The sequence below is a fragment of the Zingiber officinale genome, chromosome 8B (genome assembly GCF_018446385.1).
Source record: "Zingiber officinale cultivar Zhangliang chromosome 8B, Zo_v1.1, whole genome shotgun sequence".
NCBI classification, from domain to species: Eukaryota; Viridiplantae; Streptophyta; class Magnoliopsida; order Zingiberales; family Zingiberaceae; genus Zingiber; species Zingiber officinale.
The window spans coordinates 48,866,708-48,886,896 of record NC_056001.1 but is presented as its reverse complement, the minus strand read 5'-3'; the positions used below and the strand labels follow the sequence as shown (position 1 = coordinate 48,886,896).

Sequence of the window (20,189 nt, the reverse complement as noted above, 5' to 3'; positions counted from 1 at the left end):
TATCTGAAAGTGTTGCACGGCCGTGTGGCACACACGACCATGCCAATTTCTAGCTCTGGAAAGGCTGTACGGCCGTGTGAAACCACACAGCCTGGGCAGTGTTGGTCACTGGAGGGGCTACACGGCCGTGTAATTATACACGACCGTGTACTGGTTGGCTGAAGGAGGGTGGCACGACCCCTCATCACCACACGGTCGGGATCATTCCCCTTTGAAAGGTCGTGTGGCAGTCATTGCCCAGGTCATTCTTCTCCGTTTGGTTGTAGAATCATCCACAGACATCAATTCTTCTCCAAATTTGACTCCTGAAAGCATAAAATGCACAAGAGCAGATCTTCGAACAAAGAGAAGTATTTATGCTAAAAGCAAAGCAAGAAGCATGAAAGTGCATAGACAAAGCATGTACAAAACATAAGAATATGCGTCAAAACATGCTAAACAAGTGTATAAAATCTACGCACATCACCCACTCCGGCAGACCGCCCCCATCTCCCTCCTCCGGGGAGCATTGCTGTCTTTTGGGAACAAGCGATTTCCGGTTTTCGCCTCCCTATCCATCCTTTTTTCGTTCCTGTAAGTCAATATTTCAAAGTACCCTTGAATTAGCTTATCCCTCAATCTTTCTCTAAATTATCCAGCTTTATCGTTGTTTCTCAGCTATTTGATTTTCCTCCTTCTCGTCATTTGTTTCATCAATTTTTTGTCCTTTGTCAAGTAGAAGATAGTGTTTTTAAATTTCAGAGTCGCCCCAAGGCTATCCTATTTAACAAATTTCTAGCAGAGGCAGAGTGGAGACAGAAGTTCTTCTTCTTGCGTCTGCCTTCCCCTCCCCCATATCCTATCACTTGGCAAAGGACTCTTCCCACTCTTCCAAATTCCCAAGATGATTCCGCCGACTTGACATTTTATGAGTCCATGTCGAAGTTAAAAGGGGCTAAATTTTATTTGCCTGCACTAACTGTTGAAGACTTACTTTTTATCTTCGGGATAAGCTTTATAGACATAGAATTAGAGGCTCCTTTTGGTGAATTGCCTACTTCCTGTTGTATTCATTCATTATCTTTAACTTGCTTTTACTAGAAACATATGATTTTTGTCTTTTTCAGTTGAGGCCATTTTCCCAGCTTTGATGTATAAGAACTCAGGGTTGACAAAGCCAATTTTGGCTAGGTTAGGGGCAAGGTTGTTAGAGAATCGTCGTCTCAATCTGACCCCTTCGTCTCTTGGTTTGCTCCCTCATCAAGAGGTTCCTGTTGAGGAGCCTGAATCTTCCGAGGAAGAGAGCCCCTTCACTGTTCGACGGGAGGTTACATTTGTTTCAAAGAATAGCTTGGCTCCTATCATTATCTATGATTTGAAGAAAATTCCCATAGTTCCTGTTGAGATGTCTCGTGAGAGGGGTAAAGAAATTATACCTTATACTTGCATCCGTCCCAACATTGCTCTTAACATGATGCGACCAGGTTTATTAATTCCGCCCATTCTTCCAGTTACTCCTGTTCCCAAGATAATTACGGGCGTGCCGCTATCTCCTCTGCCTTCCCAGATTTCCTATCCTACTCCTATTGCAGTGAGGGCTAGAAGAACCCCCTGTAAGAGGTCCTCCAGTTTGGCCACCCAAGATGTTGCTATTAGGCCAGCTGTGGATTCTACGTCCTCCGTTTCACTTCCCTCCATTCCGATTAGTGCACCAAGACCTCCTCTGATTTCTAGCATTGGTCCTTATCCCCCTCGCTCCAGCTCATTACCTTCTCCTCCCATTCCAGGGCCACTGCCTTCTTCTTCCCCGAGTCCTTTAGCTCCGACCCCTCCTCGAGTGCTTTTCAAGCTGACCCAAGGTCTTCCTTCGTTGTTGAGGAATGACCCTATTCCTTCTTCTGTTGGTATCCTTCAGCTGAAGGACTCCATGGCTGACTCTTGGGTACAAGGCCAGAACTCTCTGAGGGGCAAGAATGTTTTTGACCAGAATGACATTTACAATCGACAAGCTTCCGCTGTAAGTATTTCAGACATACCTTTCCCGCTTATGTATACAGTTTTTGATCATGTCATCATGTTTGTCCAATTTTTCGCTTCATGCTTCTATATGGGCAACTTGGCCGCTGACTTAGAGAGGGAGAATAGGGAATTGAGGAATCAACTAACGAGCCTAAAGTCAGCTCCCCCTACTCCGAGTAGTGTGGTCACTCAACTTCAAGAGAAGGTGAGTTCTCAAGCCAATATGATGACCCTTTTGGAGAAAGATTTGCAGCACCATCGCCAAATGTTAGGGATCAAAGAAGAAGAGAAAAAGACCTTAGATTTGCAAGTACAAAGCCTATTTTCTCAGCTTAGTGTTGAAGTGGCCCAGAAGAATAAGGCTATTTCAAATGCTATTCTTACATCTTCTATCCTAGAACAGTTTCAAACTTCTGTCTCTAGATCTCCAGACTCAGCTCAAGAGTTAGCCTCTCAAAATTTTGAGTTATTACAGCTACAAGAGAGATTGAAAGCTCAAGATTTGGAAATAGATTTCTTCACTAAGGAATCAGAGCGTCTCAAAACTGAAAAGGCCACTCTCCAGGAGAGAGCGGAACACCTTGAGTCAGAATTACAGACCTATAAGGTGGGCGAAGAGGAAAGATGGGAAGTCTATCGTCGAGAGTACCTGACTTCTCCTGAGTTCACCGAACGCATGGTAGGGGCCTTAAATCATTCAGTTAATGGGGTTCTGACACAATTGCGGGAAGGAGGGTTCTTACCTCAAGAACCCCCTCCTCGATTTATAGATCGTCGGCGGCTTAACAAGGAGTTACCTAAGGAACTTGTCAGCAGTTTCAAGTAGGACTTTGGTGCACCAGTAAAACTATATGTATTAAATTCCTTTGAGGCTATATTTATGGAGATTACTTGACTACTCCAATCACGCTTATAAATGAATTTTCAGAATGAATATATGTTAACCAAACCATGAAAAGGAGAATCTGTAAAGTAGTTGGGTGCATGTGGCATGTTTCTAGATTATGAATAACTAACTGAGAGTCATGACATACCAACTTGTCTCCAAGATTGCCCTTATTTTACTTCAGAACTTGGGGCTATTTTAATTGTAAATGTACTCTTGAGCGAATGTAAGAAAGACACCACCTTGTTATTCTCTTGTCAGGGATATGCTCCTGAGTGAATTTGCCTCATTATATGAAGGCCGGAGAGTGGATAAATCTCGGTCGGGCATGTACTTCCGAGTGAAGATGGTATTTGAAACTTAATGTATTGATATATTCTGATCGGGCTTATGCTTCTGATCTATTCTTGATCGAGTATGTGACCCCAAGCGGATATAAATTAATATGAGAAGATCGGAGTATCATCGTGCTTCAGTCACGTATGTTCTTCCGAGCAAATCTAAATCAGTGTGAAAAGGCGAGCGAATATGAAATAACGCCTGAAATCTGGTTGATTGATATATTCCGGCTGGAGCTATATTCTTGACCGAATCTGGTGTGATGTGAAGAGGTACAAGTATTGCTATCTCTCAATCAAGTAAGTACTCCCGAGAAAATTTGCAAAGTATCGATATATCTCGGTCGTGCGTGTAATCCCGATTGAATTTGTATTGATACCAGAAGACCAAAGTACTGCTATATCTCGGTCGGGCGTGTAATCCCTAGCGAATTTGTATTGATATAAGGAGACCAAAGTATTGATATATCTCGATCGGGCGTGTAATCCCGAGTGAATTTATATTGATACCAGAAGACCAAAGTATTGATATATCTCGGTCGGGCGTGTAATCCCGAGCGAATTTGTATTGATATAAGGAGACCAAATTATTGATATATCTCGGTCGGGTGGGTAATCCCGAGCGAATTTATATTGATACCAGAAGACCCAAGTATTGATATATCTCGGTCGGGCGTGTAATCCTGAGCGAATTTGTATTAATATAAGGAGACCAAAGTATTGATATATCTCGGTCAGGCGTGTAATCCTGAGCAAATTTATATTGACACCAGAAGACCAAAGTACTGCTATATCTCGGTCGGCGCGTGTAATCCCGAGCGAATTTATATTAATACCAGAAGACCAAAGTGTTAGAGTGTATACTAAAAGCCTAGCTTTTGTATAAACATTTATTTAGAAATAAAGAATCACAATGGTCAAATACCTACATTTATTTATTAAGTGTAGTTGTTCAATTAATTTATATTGTAGATAACATGGTGTGTGGTGTCACACACAGAAGATCATGTTATCAGTTCTTTATAAATTATAAACAGTTGCTCACGACTAAGATGGAAAGGAACAAATCATTGTAAATTCGCAGTGTGATTAGGGATTAGTTTATCTTGACTAATAAATTACACTAGTACACTCTAAGTGTATTGAGTATGACCATTTTAGGTAAGTTCTTTTTATACTGACTTGATAAAAGAACTAGAACTTAGTTATTATGGAAGTGTGTGCTCTTAATCCTAATATAATAACAAACACATATATTTAGTATTTATTTCTTTGACTTATCAATGGGTGAGATTTAGCTCGATAAATCAATAAGCCCGATAAGTTGGGAAATGATAATACTTATAGTGTGTGTTGTTGATTATAGAAGGAAACTATGTCCTAGTAATTTAGGTTGATAATGTCCCCTAGAGGAGCTCATAAGGATTGTCATGTTAAACCCTGCAGGTGGACTTAGTCCGACATGATGATAAGGTTGAGTGGTACTACTCTTGGACTGAGATATTAATTAAAACGAGTTGTCAATAACTCAATTAATTAGTGGACATCCGACATCTTAAACACAGGGAAACTAACACACTCATAATAAGAAGGAACTCAAAAAATGTAATTTGGGATTGGTGCGGTAGTTCAATAATAATTCTTTAGTGGTATGAATTATTATTGATGAGGTTAAGTTGTGTGTTCGGGGCGAACACGGGAAGCTTATTTTCATCGGGAGACCAAAACTAATTCCTCCTCTCGGTCCCTATCATAGCCTCTTGTATATAGAAAATTATACTCACCTATACCCACCTTCTTACCCATCCTAATGGGGCCGGCCAAGCTAGCTTGAAACCCAAGCTAGGGCCAACCAAGATCAAAGGATTGAGCCAAGTTAATTGGCCGGCCATGGCTTGGAGCCCAAGCTTGATTGGCCGACCATATTAAAAGAGATTTTATTTTTATTTAAAATTTTTTCTTAATGTGGATATCATGGTTTTAAGAGAGAGTTTAAAATTTAAATCTTTCCTTTTATAGCTTTCTACAAAAGATTAAAAAAAGATTTGAAATCTTTCCTTATTTGTAGATTAAAAGGTGGATTTTCATTTTAAGAAAACTTTCCTTTTTAACCATGTTCATGATTTAAAAGAGAGTTTAAAAATTAAATATTCCCTTTTATAAGTTTCTACAAAAGATTAAGAAAAAATTTGATATCTTTTCTTATTTGTAGATTGAAAGGAGATTTTAATTTTTAGAGATAACTTTCCTTTTTGGAAATCATCCACATGTTTAAAAGAAAGATTTTAATTTATAAAATTTCCTTTTTACAAACTACCATGAAAGGAAAAATTATTGGAGAATTTTTTTATAAATTTTCGGAAACAAATTAGGAACTTTTAATTCTTGTGTTAATTAAAACTCTCCTTGTTTTGGAGATTAAAGTGGTCGGCCATGTTGTTTAAGAAAAGGGAAATTGATTTTAAATCAATTAAATTTTATTTTTCATGGCAAAAGAATTAAGGAAGTTTTTATTTAAATTTCCTTATTTGCCAAGACCAAAGATTATAAAAGAGGGGGTAGAGGTACCTTCATGGCTAACAACTCTATTCTATTTCTTCCTCTCTTTTTCTTCCTTGGTGTGGCCGTCCCTAGGGCCTCTTCTCCTTCTCTTCTCTTCCTCCTTTGTGGCCGGCGGCATCAACACAAGAGAAGTCCATGGTGGCCAGTTCTAGCTAGGAGAAGAAGGAGAGAAAGGAGGCTTTGTTTCTAGCATCCCTTGGAGCTTAGTGGTGGTGGCCGAACCTCACATCTCTTGGAGTTTATGTGGTGGCCGAAACTTGTTTGGAGAAGAAGGGCTTGGGTGGTTCTCATCTCGGAAGATCGTTGCCCACACAACGTCCGAGATTAGAAGAGGAATACGGTAGAAGATCAAGAGGTTATTTGCTTACAAAGAAAGGTATAACTAGTAATTGTTTTCCGCATCATACTAGTTTTCTTTGTATAGTTATTTTTGAAAATACCAAACACAAGAGGCATATGATTCTAGAGTTTCGAATTTGTTTCAAATTTGTGTTTTTGTTTTTGTTTTTCGAATTTGTGATTCGATTGTTCCTTTTGGTTAAACCTAATGTTATTTTAGGAAATTAAATATTGAATTTCTATTAAAGGTTTTGTCGAGGCAGTGGTGGATGATCCCATACCCAAGAAGGCATAGTGCCTCACCATGTTTGACCTGGGAACCGATTTTAGAAATAAATATTTAATTAACTTTGTAACATAGGTTGGACTTGGATCAATAGTGTTAAGTTCCGCTTGCGATCTAAGTCTAAACCATTAAGAACAGATAAGTTAAATTTGGAATCAATAATGTTAAGTTCCGTTTGCGATTCCTAATTTAATTTCTAAAGAACACAATAGGTTGTTTAGGAAAGGTTCGACACTTGTACAAAATTTTTGCAGTGCAACCGGTACGATCTTCCTAGGACCAACCAACACAAAGTACTGCTATATCTCGGTCGGGCGTGTAATCCCGAGCGAATTTGTACTGTTTCAATATTAGGATTCTCTTCTGTCTTCCAAGAAACGCTACAAGATGTTTCCTAAAATTTCCTAATTAATCAGTGTCGAGCGAAGAAAGCCTTCTCGAGCTATGAAGGTTTAAAGTCTCCGATTATTCTTAAGGAAACCATCCCAGTTACTCCTTAAGGTTCCCGGTCGACTACTATCGAGCGGAGAAAGTACGCTCGGATAGATCTGAGTGGAGGAAACACACTCAATGATTAGAGGTTTAAAGTCTCCGGTTTCCCTCTAGGAAGCCAGCCTAGTCACTCCTTGAAGTATTCGATCGACTGTTATCGAGCGGAGGAAGCACGCTCAGATAGATCTGAGCGGAGGAAACATGCTCGATGATTAGAGGTTAAAGTCTCCAGTTCCCCTCCAGGAAGCCATCCTGGTTACTCCTTGAGGTACCCGATCGACTGTTATCAAGCGGAGGAAGCACGCTCGAATAGATCTGAGCGGAAGAAATGCGCTAGATGATTAGAGGTTTAAAGTCTCCGGTTCCCCTCCAGGAAGCCAGCCTGGTCACTCCTTGAGGTTCCCGATTGACTGTTTCGAGCGGAGGAAGCACGCTCGGATAGATTTGAGCGAAGGAAACACGCTCGATGATTTGAGGTTTAAAGTCTCTAGTTCCCCTCTAGGAAGCCAGCCTAGTCATTCCTTGAGGTCCCCGATCGACTGTTATCGAGAGGAGGAAGCACGCTCGATGATTAGAGGTTTAAAGTCTCCGGTTCCCCTCCAGGAAGCTAGCCTGGTCACTCCTTAAGGCCCCCGATCGACTGTTATCGAGCGGAGGAAGCACACTCGGATAGATCTGAGTGGAGGAAACACGCTTGATGATTAGAGGTTTAAGTCTCTGGTTCCCTTCCAAGAAGCCAGCCTGGTCACTCCTTGAAGTCCCCGATCGACTGTTATCGAGCGGAGGAAACACGCTCAGGAGAAAATTGTTTGGTTTATTCTAGTAAATGCATGTATTGATTAAATAGTATATGCTTGCATCTTTTCATTATACTCAAAAATTAAATGAAATATAAGAACAAATTACATGCGTACTTGTTAGGCTTTGTATGGTTGTAAGTGGTTCACACTCCAAGGCCTCTCAAGCTTTCTTCCTTCTGAGTCTTGGAGATAATAAGAGCCAGAAGCGAGTTTCTGTGCCAATTTAGTAACATCCCCCACAGGTTTGACATGCTTCCACACTAAATCCCCTACTTGAAAGAATCGGAGGATAACCCTTTTGTTGTAATTCCATCTCATTCACTGTCGATAAGATGTAAGACGAGTTGTTGCCTTGTCCCGAGCTTCTTCAATAAGATCGAGTTCCATAAGACGTCGACCATCATTATCTTCATCATAGAGTCGTCTATGATCAGATTCTATCCCCACCTCAATGGGGACTACTGCTTCCCCACCATATACTAGCTGAAATGGGGTTATTCCCATAGCCTCTCGAGGGGTGGTGTGATAAGCCCATAGCACACTGGGTAACTCATCTACCCAACTACCACCAACATGATCTAGTTTAGTCTTAAGTCCTCTAATGATTTCTTTGTTGGTCACTTCTGCTTGCCTGTTACTCTGTGGATATGCTACAGAGGTGAATGCCTATGCAATGCCATATCCTGCACACCATTCTCTAATCCTCTGTCCCTGGAATTGTCTTCCATTATCAGAGACTAATTTATGAGGAATACCAAATCTGCAAATAATGTGTTGCCATAGGAATTTGATGACTGCGTGTTCCATAATTCTTGCCAATGGTTCAGTTTCCACCCATTTTAAAAATAATCTACAGCTACTAATAGAAACCTTCTTTGGGTTGTGGCTAGGGGAAATGAGCCTACTATGTCCATACCCCACTGATCGAAAGGGAACGAAATGATGGAAGTCTTCAACAGTTGGGTAGGATGATATGGGATATTCTGATGCTTCTAACAAGACAGACATGCCCTTACGAGTTGAGCTGCATCTTCCTGTAGGGTAGTCCAGAAATACCCGGCCAATAAAATTTTACGCGCTAAAGATCTGTCCCCAATATGATTACCGCACGAACCTTGATAAACCTCTTGTAAGATGTATTGCATATCTTCCGGTCCAATACATTTGAGCAAGGGGCTAGAAAAGGCCCTTTTGTAAAGCTGATCCCCTATCAAAGTATATCTGATGGCTTTCTTCTTAAAGACTCTCGCTCGTTCGACATCACCTGGCAAGGCACCTTGTTGCAAAAAGAATATGATCGATGCTCTCCAGTCTCATTGTATCTCCATATTAGCTTGTCTTTCAATACAAGACACCAATACTGTTTGTTCTATTGGTTGGTCTAGGCTCCAAGGTATCACTGCTGATGCAAGCTTTGCCAGTTCATCCGCCACTTGATTTTTTGATCAGGGGATTTTCTGTATATTTACCTCTTGGAATGTAGCTTTCAATTTATCAAAAGCTTCTGTATATAATTTAAGTTGATCACTACTGATCTCGAACTTGCCTGACAATTATTGTGCTGCCAGCTGAGAATCAGAGTAAATCCATACCCGAGCAGCTCCTACATGTCGAGTTGCTTGCAAGCCAGCTATTAATGCTTCATATTCTGCTTCATTGTTGGTGGTAGGACTGTAAATGAACCAAGCGTTCGTGAACAAGCTTGGTGTTCAGCTTGGTAAAAGCTTGTTTATGTTTGTTCAATATGCACAAGATTAACTAAACAAACAAGCTTGAATAACTCGTTAAGCTAAACAAACAAGCTTGAACACATATGTGTTCAGCTCGATTACGTTCGTGAACAATGTTCATGAACCATATTCAGTAATAAAATTCTTTTCAATATACTAAATAAATAATAAAATAAAATAAATAAATTTAAATTATCAAGTTCAATAACCAATCAAACAACTGAAAGTTTTAAATAATCAAACAAGCTTGAATTGAGAGCTCGATAACATCTAAACAAACCAAGCTCGAACCAAGCTCAAGCCAAGCTCGAACCAAGCTCAAGCCAAGCTTGAATTGAGAGCTCGATAACATCTAAACGAACCAATCTCAAGCCAAGCTTCAAACAAGCTCAAGCTCATCAAAAATAAACCAAGCCAAGCTTGAACACTCATTTCAAAAGCTTGGTTCATTTTAAGCTTGGCTCGGCTCGGCTCGGCTCGTTTACAGCCCTAGTTGGTGGATCTATAACTTAGCCGGATAGAAACTTGAACCCGATCCTCCCTGGGAGATATAAGAAGAATATCGATACCACTACCCTGTCTGGTAGAAGACCCATTTACATAAATCTTCCAAATCCCTTCTTCTTTGCGGCCTTGCACTTCTATTATAAAATCTGCTAGAGCTTGCGCTTTAATTGTCGAACGAGGCTGATATTATATGTCATATTTGCTGAGCTCGGTCATCCATTTAATCAATCACCCGAATGCTTCTGGATTAAGGAGCACTCGCCCGAGAGTACTATTAGTTAATACTATAATCGTGTGCGATATGAAGTAAGGTCGTAATCTTCTAGATGTTAAGACTAAGGCATAAGCTAATTTTTTGAGTGTAGTGTACCTACACTCGGCTCCTTTCAATAGATGACTTGAAAAGTACACGGGTTGTTGTTCCTTCCTCTCCTGCCTCACCAGTACCGAGCCTACAGCATGCTCATTTGCTGAAAGATAAACCCATAAGTTGTCTCCTACTACAAGCTTAGCTAACATAGGTAGGGTGGACAAGTACTCTTTCAATTCTCGAAATGTGTTGTCACATTCTTCATCCCATTGAAATTTATTGGCTTTTCGAAGTATTTTGAAGAAACGAAAACTTCGATCGGCTGAGCGAGAGATGAAGCGGGATAACGTAGTGATTCACCCGGTTAGCCTTTGAGCTTCTTTCATATTGTGTGGAGGCTCCATATCCTGGATCGCTCGGTCTTTGTTGGGATTTGTCTCTATCCCTCGTTCGGTCACCATATAGCCCAAGAATTTGCCACTTATGGCTCCAAACAAGCATTTGCCAGGATTGAGCTTGAGTCCATATTGCCTTAAGGTTCTGCATGTTTCCTCTATGTCTCTGCACAAATCTGTTGGTTGCTACTCGGAAAACCTATAGGTTCCACTGTACAAAAATTTTGTACAAAGGTCTGAACCTTTTCCTAGCTACCATGTGTTCTTTTAAATTAAATTTTGGATCGCCTGCGGAACTTAACACGTTTGATCCAAAACTTAATCTATTCGTTCTTTTAGGTTTTGACTTGGATCTCCTGCGGAACTTAACACGTTCGACCCAAGTCACCTTAAGTTATTAATTCCATTAAATATTAATTTCCATAATTGGTTCCCAGTACTGACGTGGCGAGACACATGGCCTTCTTGGATATGGGAGCAACCACCACCGACTAGACAAAACCTAATATGGAAAGCTAATATTTAATTTCCTAAAATAACTTTAGGTTAACCAAAGAGAACAATCAAATCACAAGGAAAAGAAAGAAACAAAAGAACACAATTTCGAAAAACCATATTCGAAACACTAGAACGTAAGCCTCTTGTATTTAGTATTATTTCCAAAAATAACTAGTATGATGCGGAAAGAAAAACTACTAGTTATACCTTTTAGAAAAACCTCTTGATCTTCTACCGTATTCCTCTTCTTATCCCGGACGTCGTGTGGGCGACGATCTTCCGAGACGAGAACCACCACGCACCTTCTTCTTCTCCAAGCAAGGTTCGGCCACAAGAAGAACCACCTCCAAGGAAGAAGAACTTGATCACCACCAATACTCCAAGGGATCTTCAAGATGAGGCTTCCTCCTCTTCTTCTTCTCCTTCCTAGGTCCGGCCACCAACAAGAGCTCCAAGAGATGTATGGTTCGGCCACCAAAAGAGAAGAAGGGAGAAAGGCTAGGGCCGGCCACAAGAAGAAGAAAAGAGGGAGAAAAATAGAATAGATTCCTTAGCCATGAAGCCTCCTCTACCCCCGCTTTGATAATCCTTGATCTTGGCAAATAAGGAAATTTTAATAAAAACTTCCTTAATTCTTTTGCCATTGAAAAGGAAAATTTATTTAATTAAAAATAATTTCCTTTCTCAATTTTATAATGGCCGGCCACAATAAAAAACTCCAAGCAAATAAAATTTTAAACACCAATTAAAACTTCCTTATTTGCTTCCGGAATTTTATAAAATTTCTCAATAATTTTTATCCCTTCATGATTGGTTTATAAAAAGGAAATTTAATAAATTAAAATCTTTCTTTTAAACATGTGGATAAAAAGAAAGTTATCTCTAAAAATTAAAATCTCTTTTAATCTACAAATAAGGAAAGATATCAAATCTTTTCTTAATCTCTTGTAGAAACTTATAAAAGAGAATATTTAATTTTTAAACTTTCTTTTAAATCATGAATATGTTTAAAAGGAAAGTTTTCTTAAAATTTAAAATCCTCCTTTAATCAACAAATAAGGAAAGATTTCAAATTTTAAACTCTCTTTTAAACATATAGATGATTTACAAATAAGAAAAGTTTTTACCAAAAATTAAAACCATCCTTTTAAACTACAAATAAGGAAAGAGATTAATCTCTTCTCTTAATCTTTGTAGAAAGCTATAAAGGAAATTTTAATTTTAAACTCTCTTTAAAAACATGATATCCACATGAGAAATAATTTTAATAAAATCCTTTTAATATTCTAGTGGTCGGCCACCTAAGCTTGGGACCCAAGCTTTGGCGACCACCAACTTAACTCATCCACTTGGTCTTGGCGGCCTAGCTTGGGTTCCAAGCTAGCTTGGCCGGCCCCATTGATGGGTAAGAAGGTGGGTATCGGTGGGTATAAATCTCTATATACTAGAGGCTACGATAGGGACCGAGAGGAGGAATTGGTTTTGGTCTCCGATAAAATTAAGCATCCCGTGTTCGCCCCGAACACACAACTTAATTTTATCAATAATAATTCATTCCACTAGAGAACTATTATTGAACTACCGCACCAATCCCAAATTACATTTTGGGCTCCTTCTTATTATGAGTGTGTTAGTCTCCCTGTCTTTAAGATAACAAATGTCCACTAATTAAGTAAGTTACTGACAACTCACTTAATTAATATCTAGCTCCAAGAGTAGTACCACTCAACTTCATCGTCATGTCGGACTAAGTCCACCTGCAGGGTTTAACATGACAATCCTTATGAGCTCCTCTTGGGGACATTCTCAACCTAGATTACTAGGACACAGTTTCCTTCTATAATCAACAACACACACTATAAGTGATATCATTTCCCAATCTTATCGGGCTTATTGATTCATCGAACTAAATCTCACCTATTGATAAATTAAAGAAATAAATATCAAATATATGTGCTTGTTATTATATTAGGATTAAGAGCACACACTTCCATAATAACTGAGATCTTTGTTCCTTTATAAAGTCAGTATAAAAGGAACGACCTCAAATGGTCCTACTCAATACACTCTAAGTGTACTAGTGTAATTATATAGTTAAGATATACTAATACCTAATTACACTACGACCTTCCAATGGTTTGTTCCTTTCCATCTTGGTCGTGAGCTACTGTTTATAATTTATAAGGAACCAATAACATGATCTTACGTGTGACACCACACACCATGTTATCTACAATATAAATTAATTGAGCAACTACATTTATCATAAATGTAGACTTTTTACCAATGTGATTCTTATTTCTAGATAAATATTTATACCAAAAGCTAGGCTTTAAGTATACACTCTAACAATCTCCCACTTATACTAAAAGACTAAGCTGCCATATCTGCTGCCATACATCTGATTCCCATGCCTCTCAAAAGCTCTTGCCTTAAGGACCTTAGGTTATCATCTGATGCAATCTAGGCGGCAACAACTTCTCCTCGTTTATACGATTTCTCGTATTGGGTGGTACTTGCGCTCTATTGTGTTTACTTGCCTCATAGACTTATGGTTTCTTCGAGTTTGTTACTGCACCAACATTATTACAACAAATTGTAATAATCTTTGGACAAACCAGAAATCATATCTAAATCTATCTTGAGGTTATTGAGTCATTCAGCTTTTATGGCTACCTTAGAGGCTTGCCATATACTAAGCTTCTATGGTGGAGTCCAGATAAACACCTATGTCTATCACTCTTCCATAGTTATGACTTTACCTCCTAAAGTAAACACAAAACCCCGAGGTTGACCTAATATTGTCCCTGTCCGATTGGAAGTCAAAATCCATGCAACCCATAGGGACCAAAACAACTGCCTTGTAAACTAGCATATAATCTCTAGTGCCTCTAAGGTACTTATATGCTTTATTGCAGTCTAATGTCCTTGTCTAGGGTTACTTTGATATCTACTGACTATGCCCTTGGCAAAATAGATTTCTGATCTCGTGCATAGCATACATTAGGTTGTCTAACTGCCGAAGCATAAAGAACTGCCTACATGTCCTCAATCTCCTTTGATGTCATCGAAGACATCCCTTTAGATAAAGACACTCCATGCTTAAAAGGTAAGAAACCTTTCTAGGAGTCTTGCATGCTAAAAACGAGCAAGGATTTTTTCGATGTATTAAACTTAGGATATATCTATATATATATTTTTCTTGCGATCCCTTATTACTTTGATCACAAAAATATATATATTCTCCCAAGTCCTTTATATTGAATTATTTGGACAACCATACCCTTACTTCTGACAACATTTTGATATTGTTTCCAACTACCAAAATTGTTATCTACGTATAGTACAAGAATCACCACCACGTTTCCATCACACCATTTGTATACACAAGACTTATCCGTTTACTCAATAAATCCAAAGGTCTGGATTACTTTGATAAACTGGATGTTCCAAGACCTTGAAGCTTTGCCTCAGTCCATAGACTGATTGAGCTTTCACACAAGATGCTCTTAGCCCTTTGTAATGAACCCTTCTGGTTGCTTTATGTGGATGCTATCTTTAAGACTTCCATTAAGGAATGCTGTCTTGACATCCACTTGCCAAATAGATAAAAGAATCTGGATAGACTTAAACATGGCTACCAGTGAAAAGTTTCCTTTTTCAAGCCTTGCTTTTGAAAGTTTCTACCTTCCTGTCTATCCCTCTTTTCCTATTATAGACCTTTTTACACCCAAAGGCTTTTACACCATTTGGTGTTTCTACAAGCTTCCAGATTTTATTAGAATACATATATTCTAATTCTGTTATTCATTACTCTTTGCCAAGATGTTGCATTTTTATCTTGGAGTGCTTCGTCATATGTCCGGAGATCAGGTTCATGTCCTCCAGAGATCAAGTCAAAAAACTCTCCCAAAACATGAATCCTTTTAGGTTGCTTATCAACCCTCCCACTACGACAAGGCACTTTCTGCAATTGTGTATCATTTGTGATACGTGTTGCAGTTTCCTTGTGGTATCTCATCTTGTACAGTTGGTACTAGATTAGACATGTCTTCTATTATTTCCTTAAGAACAAATTTTCTTATGGGCACATAGTCATTTTCTAAAAATCGGTCATCGATAATGACCTTCTGATTTTTAAGACTATAAACCTACTTTTGTTTCTCTAGGATAACTCACAAACAAGTGAACTCCTGCCCAACTTATCAGTGTCCCAAATCCGAATATACTAGGCTTATGCCCATTCTGCAATTCTATGGGAGTAGAGAGTTCTGACTTTAGAAGGTATTATGTTCACTTCTGTTTCTAGTGTATATCCTTAAAACAAATTTGGTAATAACTCATCATCGATCTAATTATTCCATAAGAGCCTTATACCTTCCTTTTTCTACACCATTCTGTAGGGGTGTACCAGGTGTAGTTAGTTGGGATTGAATCCCTACTTTTGATAAGTGACTCCTAAATTCTCCCAAGTGGTACTTGCCACTACGATCTCACCGTAGTGTCTTAATACTTTTACTTTGACGTTTCTCCGCATCAGCCTTGTACACTTTGAACTAATCAAAGTACTTAGTCTTGCGGCACATTAAGTAAATGTATTTGTATCTTGAATAGTTATCTATAAAATAGATGAAATATTCGATACTACCTCTTGCCTGGATAGTCATAGGATCACATAAATCAGAATGAACCAATTCCAACATATCTTTGGCTCCATACCCCTTAGACTTAAAAGCTTCTTGGTTATTTTTCCTTCCAAGTAAGACTCGCAGGTTGGAAAGATTTCCACTACTAATGAACCCAAAAGTTCATCAGCTACCAATGAATCCTACTCAAGTTAATATAACCTAGCCTTAGATGCCAAAGATATAATTGGTTCATCTCCGAAGGTTGCTTCCTCTTAAAGTTAGAAGATGTGTTATAATTTCCATTTATTACATCGTGGGAGTTATTGGATTATAAATTGTCAACCAGAATCGATAACTTGTCTATTTTTCTTGATAACAGCTTTGTTATCAAAATAGACACAATATCTATTCTATAATAGTTTGGAAACTGAAATCAGGTTCTTCCTAAACTTAGTACGTAAAGACAATTACTAATAATCCAAATTTTATTCTCATTAGAGAATAAACCTCTCCCACTGCAATAGCTGCTACTTTTGCAGTAGTGCCCATGTGGACGGTGTTTTTTATTTTTATTTAGTTGTCGGGTTTCCTGGAACCCTGCAATGAATCAGTGGCTCACATATCTACACACCAGGTACCGGTAGATAATTCCACTAAACATGTTTCAACTAATGAATAAAATACACCTATATTGTTCTTAGTTCTAAAAGAACAGTCTACCTTAATGTCCAAATCCTATTTCCAATCATTTATAATTGGGACCACTAAGTATATCAGCTAGGGATTGACCATTATCCTAAGAATCACAAAAATATTTGGTTAAGACCAACACCTTAAAAAACCCATGAATTTTGTATGCCACGTTAGTGTGGACGTATACAAATTCAAAGAGGAAATTTTATCATTTAATTTTATTATCTCGTCATCCTTACTTTATGACGAATAAAATAGTTGGTCTATCTTTAATCAAATATTTGGTCAAGACTCTAAATTTAAAATAATATTGATTCCTCTAACAATACTATTTAAATTTACCAACACCTCAAAACACCGTGCATTTTGCATGCCACGTTAGTGTGGACGTATACAAAATCAACATTTGTAAGAGGAGGGTTTTCACCCATTAACTATCTTGTCAACGTAACTTTATGACAAATAAAATTATCTCAAACACCGTTAATTTTGTATGCCACGTTAGTGTGGACGTATACAAAATCAATCATTTGTAAGAGGGGTTTTAACCCTTTAATTTTATTATCTTGTCAACCTAGTTTTATGACAAATTAATAGTTGGTTTTATTTGGTCACACAAATAATAGCAGTGATTCCGATGGGGAGGATACTATTAGATATGTCTAAGTGTATACCATTACTTGACACTAAGTCCATTAATAAGATTATGCTCCTTCCGTTGGGGAAGATCACACGCTCTTAATTAACTTCCTATAGTCATCCAAAAATGGAAGTCTGTTCTAGTGATCTGCAAACTAGCTCATCCGTTATGGAGGAAGGCACTCAGAGCCAACGCGCAAGCTTGTTTGCATCACTTACAAACCAGTAATGGAGACCATGGGATTTATTTAAAAATCCCTCTCCCACTTAGTTATTTATAAACGAGGAATTTTAACTATGCTAGCCTACTAGTCATGTATACTAACATGCACACACAGCACAATATAAAAGCAATAAATAGAAAATCTAATTTTCAACTATTATGGCTTTTATCTCTAGTTGTCCTCCGTGTGTTGTCATCCCAAGCTGCTGCCATATTTGGCCACCGCCACCGGGTCTAGCTGTCGCATCCATCTTGCTCCTAGTTCCGCCTCTGGTCCTTAGAAGGTTCCACGCTTTGCAAGATTCGATCCATGACATAAATAGAATTTTACATTTTGATCCTATATTCCATAAAAGGAATGTACATGTATCTAGATCAAAAATAAAATTCTAATAAAACTAAATACAGCTCCTGCTGTATTTTATAATACAATCATGCACACACATATAAATGCCCTTGACATGTCCAAGGGTCCAATCACACACATAAAACTATAAGCCATAATAGTTGGATCCTGCATCCACAAAGTTAGCACATCCTACTATTATCCTGCCTAAATTATGTATGACATGTGCATAATTAAACTAATACCAAATACACAGAGGCAAAACCCTAGCTCTGATACCAATTGTTGGTTGCTACTCGGAAAACCTATAGGTTCCACTGTACAAAAATTTTGTACAAAGGTCTGAACCTTTTCCTAGCTACCATGTGTTCTTTTAAATTAAATTTTGGATCGCCTGCGGAACTTAACACGTTTGATCCAAAACTTAATCTATTTGTTCTTTTAGGTTTTGACTTGAATCTCCTGCGGAACTTAACACGTTCGACCCAAGTCACCTTAAGTTATTAATTCCATTAAATATTAATTTCCATAATTGGTTCCCAGTACTGACGTGGCGAGGCACATGGCCTTCTTGGATATGGGAGCAACCACCACCGACTAGACAAAACCTAATATGGAAAGCTAATATTTAATTTCCTAAAATAACTTTAGGTTAACCAAAGAGAACAATCAAATCACAAGGAAAAGAAAGAAACAAAAGAACACAATTTCGAAAAACCATATTCGAAACACTAGAACGTAAGCCTCTTGTATTTAGTATTATTTCCAAAAATAACTAGTATGATGCGGAAAGAAAAACTACTAGTTATACCTTTTAGAAAAACCTCTTGATCTTCTACCGTATTCCTCTTCTTATCCCGGACGTCGTGTGGGCGACGATCTTCCGAGACGAGAACCACCACACACCTTCTTCTTCTCCAAGCAAGGTTCGGCCACAAGAAGAACCACCTCCAAGGAAGAAGAACTTGATCACCACCAATACTCCAAGGGATCTTCAAGATGAGGCTTCCTCCTCTTCTTCTTCTCCTTCCTAGGTCCGGCCACCAACAAGAGCTCCAAGAGATGTATGGTTCGGCCACCAAAAGAGAAGAAAGGAGAAAGGCTGGCCACAAGAAGGAAGAAAAGAGGGAGAAAAATAGAATAGATTCCTTAGCCATGAAGCCTCCTCTACCCCCTCTTTTATAATCCTTGATCTTGGCAAATAAGGAAATTTTAATAAAAACTTCCTTAATTCTTTTGCCATTGAAAAGGAAAATTTATTTAATTAAAAATAATTTCCTTTCTCAATTTTATAATGGCCGGCCACAATAAAAAAACTCCAAGCAAATAAAATTTTAAACACCAATTAAAACTTCCTTATTTGCTTCCGGAATTTTATAAAATTTCTCAATAATTTTTATCCCTTCATGATTGGTTTATAAAAGGAAATTTAATAAATTAAAATCTTTCTTTTAAACATGTGAATAAAAAGAAAGTTATCTCTAAAAATTAAAATCTCTTTTAATCTACAAATAAGGAAAGATATCAAATCTTTTCTTAATCTCTTGTAGAAACTTATAAAAGAGAATATTTAATTTTTAAACTTTCTTTTAAATCATGAATATGTTTAAAAAGGAAAGTTTTCTTAAAATTTAAAATCCTCCTTTAATCAACAAATAAGGAAAGATTTCAAATTTTAAACTCTCTTTTAAACATATAGATGATTTACAAATAAGGAAAGTTTTTACCAAAAAATTAAAACCATCCTTTTAAACTACAAATAAGGAAAGAGATTAATCTCTTCTCTTAATCTTTTGTAGAAAGCTATAAAAGGAAATTTTTAATTTTTAAACTCTCTTTTAAAAACATGATATCCACATGAGAAATAATTTTAATAAAAATCCTTTTTAATATTCTAGTGGCCGGCCACCTAAGCTTGGGACCCAAGCTTTGGCCGGCCACCAACTTAACTCATCCGCTTGGTCTTGGCCGGCCCTAGCTTGGCCGGCCCCATTGGATGGGTAAGAAGGTGGGTATGCGGTGGGTATAAATCTCTATATACTAGAGGCTACGATAGGGACCGAGAGGAGGAATTGGTTTTGGTCTCCCGATAAAATTAAGCATCCCGTGTTCGCCCCGAACACACAACTTAATTTTATCAATAATAATTCATTCCACTAGAGAACTATTATTGAACTACCGCACCAATCCCAAATTACATTTTGGGCTCCTTCTTATTATGAGTGTGTTAGTCTCCCTGTCTTTAAGATAACAAATGTCCACTAATTAAGTAAGTTACTGACAACTCACTTAATTAATATCTAGCTCCAAGAGTAGTACCACTCAACTTCATCGTCATGTCGGACTAAGTCCACCTGCAGGGTTTAACATGACAATCCTTATGAGCTCCTCTTGGGGACATTCTCAACCTAGATTACTAGGACACAGTTTCCTTCTATAATCAACAACACACACTATAAGTGATATCATTTCCCAATCTTATCGGGCTTATTGATTCATCGAACTAAATCTCACCTATT

The 20,189-nt window shown here is 38.1% G+C and overlaps 1 protein-coding gene across 1 annotated transcript; it reads right to left on the bottom strand.

Annotated features, from left to right (window-relative positions):
- Positions 1-8,019: 8,019 nt before the first annotated feature.
- Positions 8,020-8,429, bottom strand: LOC122013780. The gene is made up of 2 exons (XM_042570008.1): positions 8,393-8,429; positions 8,020-8,351 (listed from the first exon to the last, which is right to left on the bottom strand). The coding sequence occupies exons 1-2, from the start codon at positions 8,427-8,429 to the stop codon at positions 8,020-8,022; spliced, it is 369 nt and encodes a 122-aa protein (XP_042425942.1).
- Positions 8,430-20,189: the final 11,760 nt, after the last annotated feature.

Bases quoted from the DNA above. Each gene is read 5' to 3' on its own strand.
- LOC122013780 (XM_042570008.1), bottom strand. From the start codon at position 8,429: ATGGAAGACAATTCCAGGGACAGAGGATTAGAGAATG. The intron at 8,352-8,392 runs GTGTGCAGGATA...TCACCTCTGTAG, and splicing joins GGACAGAGGATTAGAGAATG to CATATCCACAGAGTAACAGG.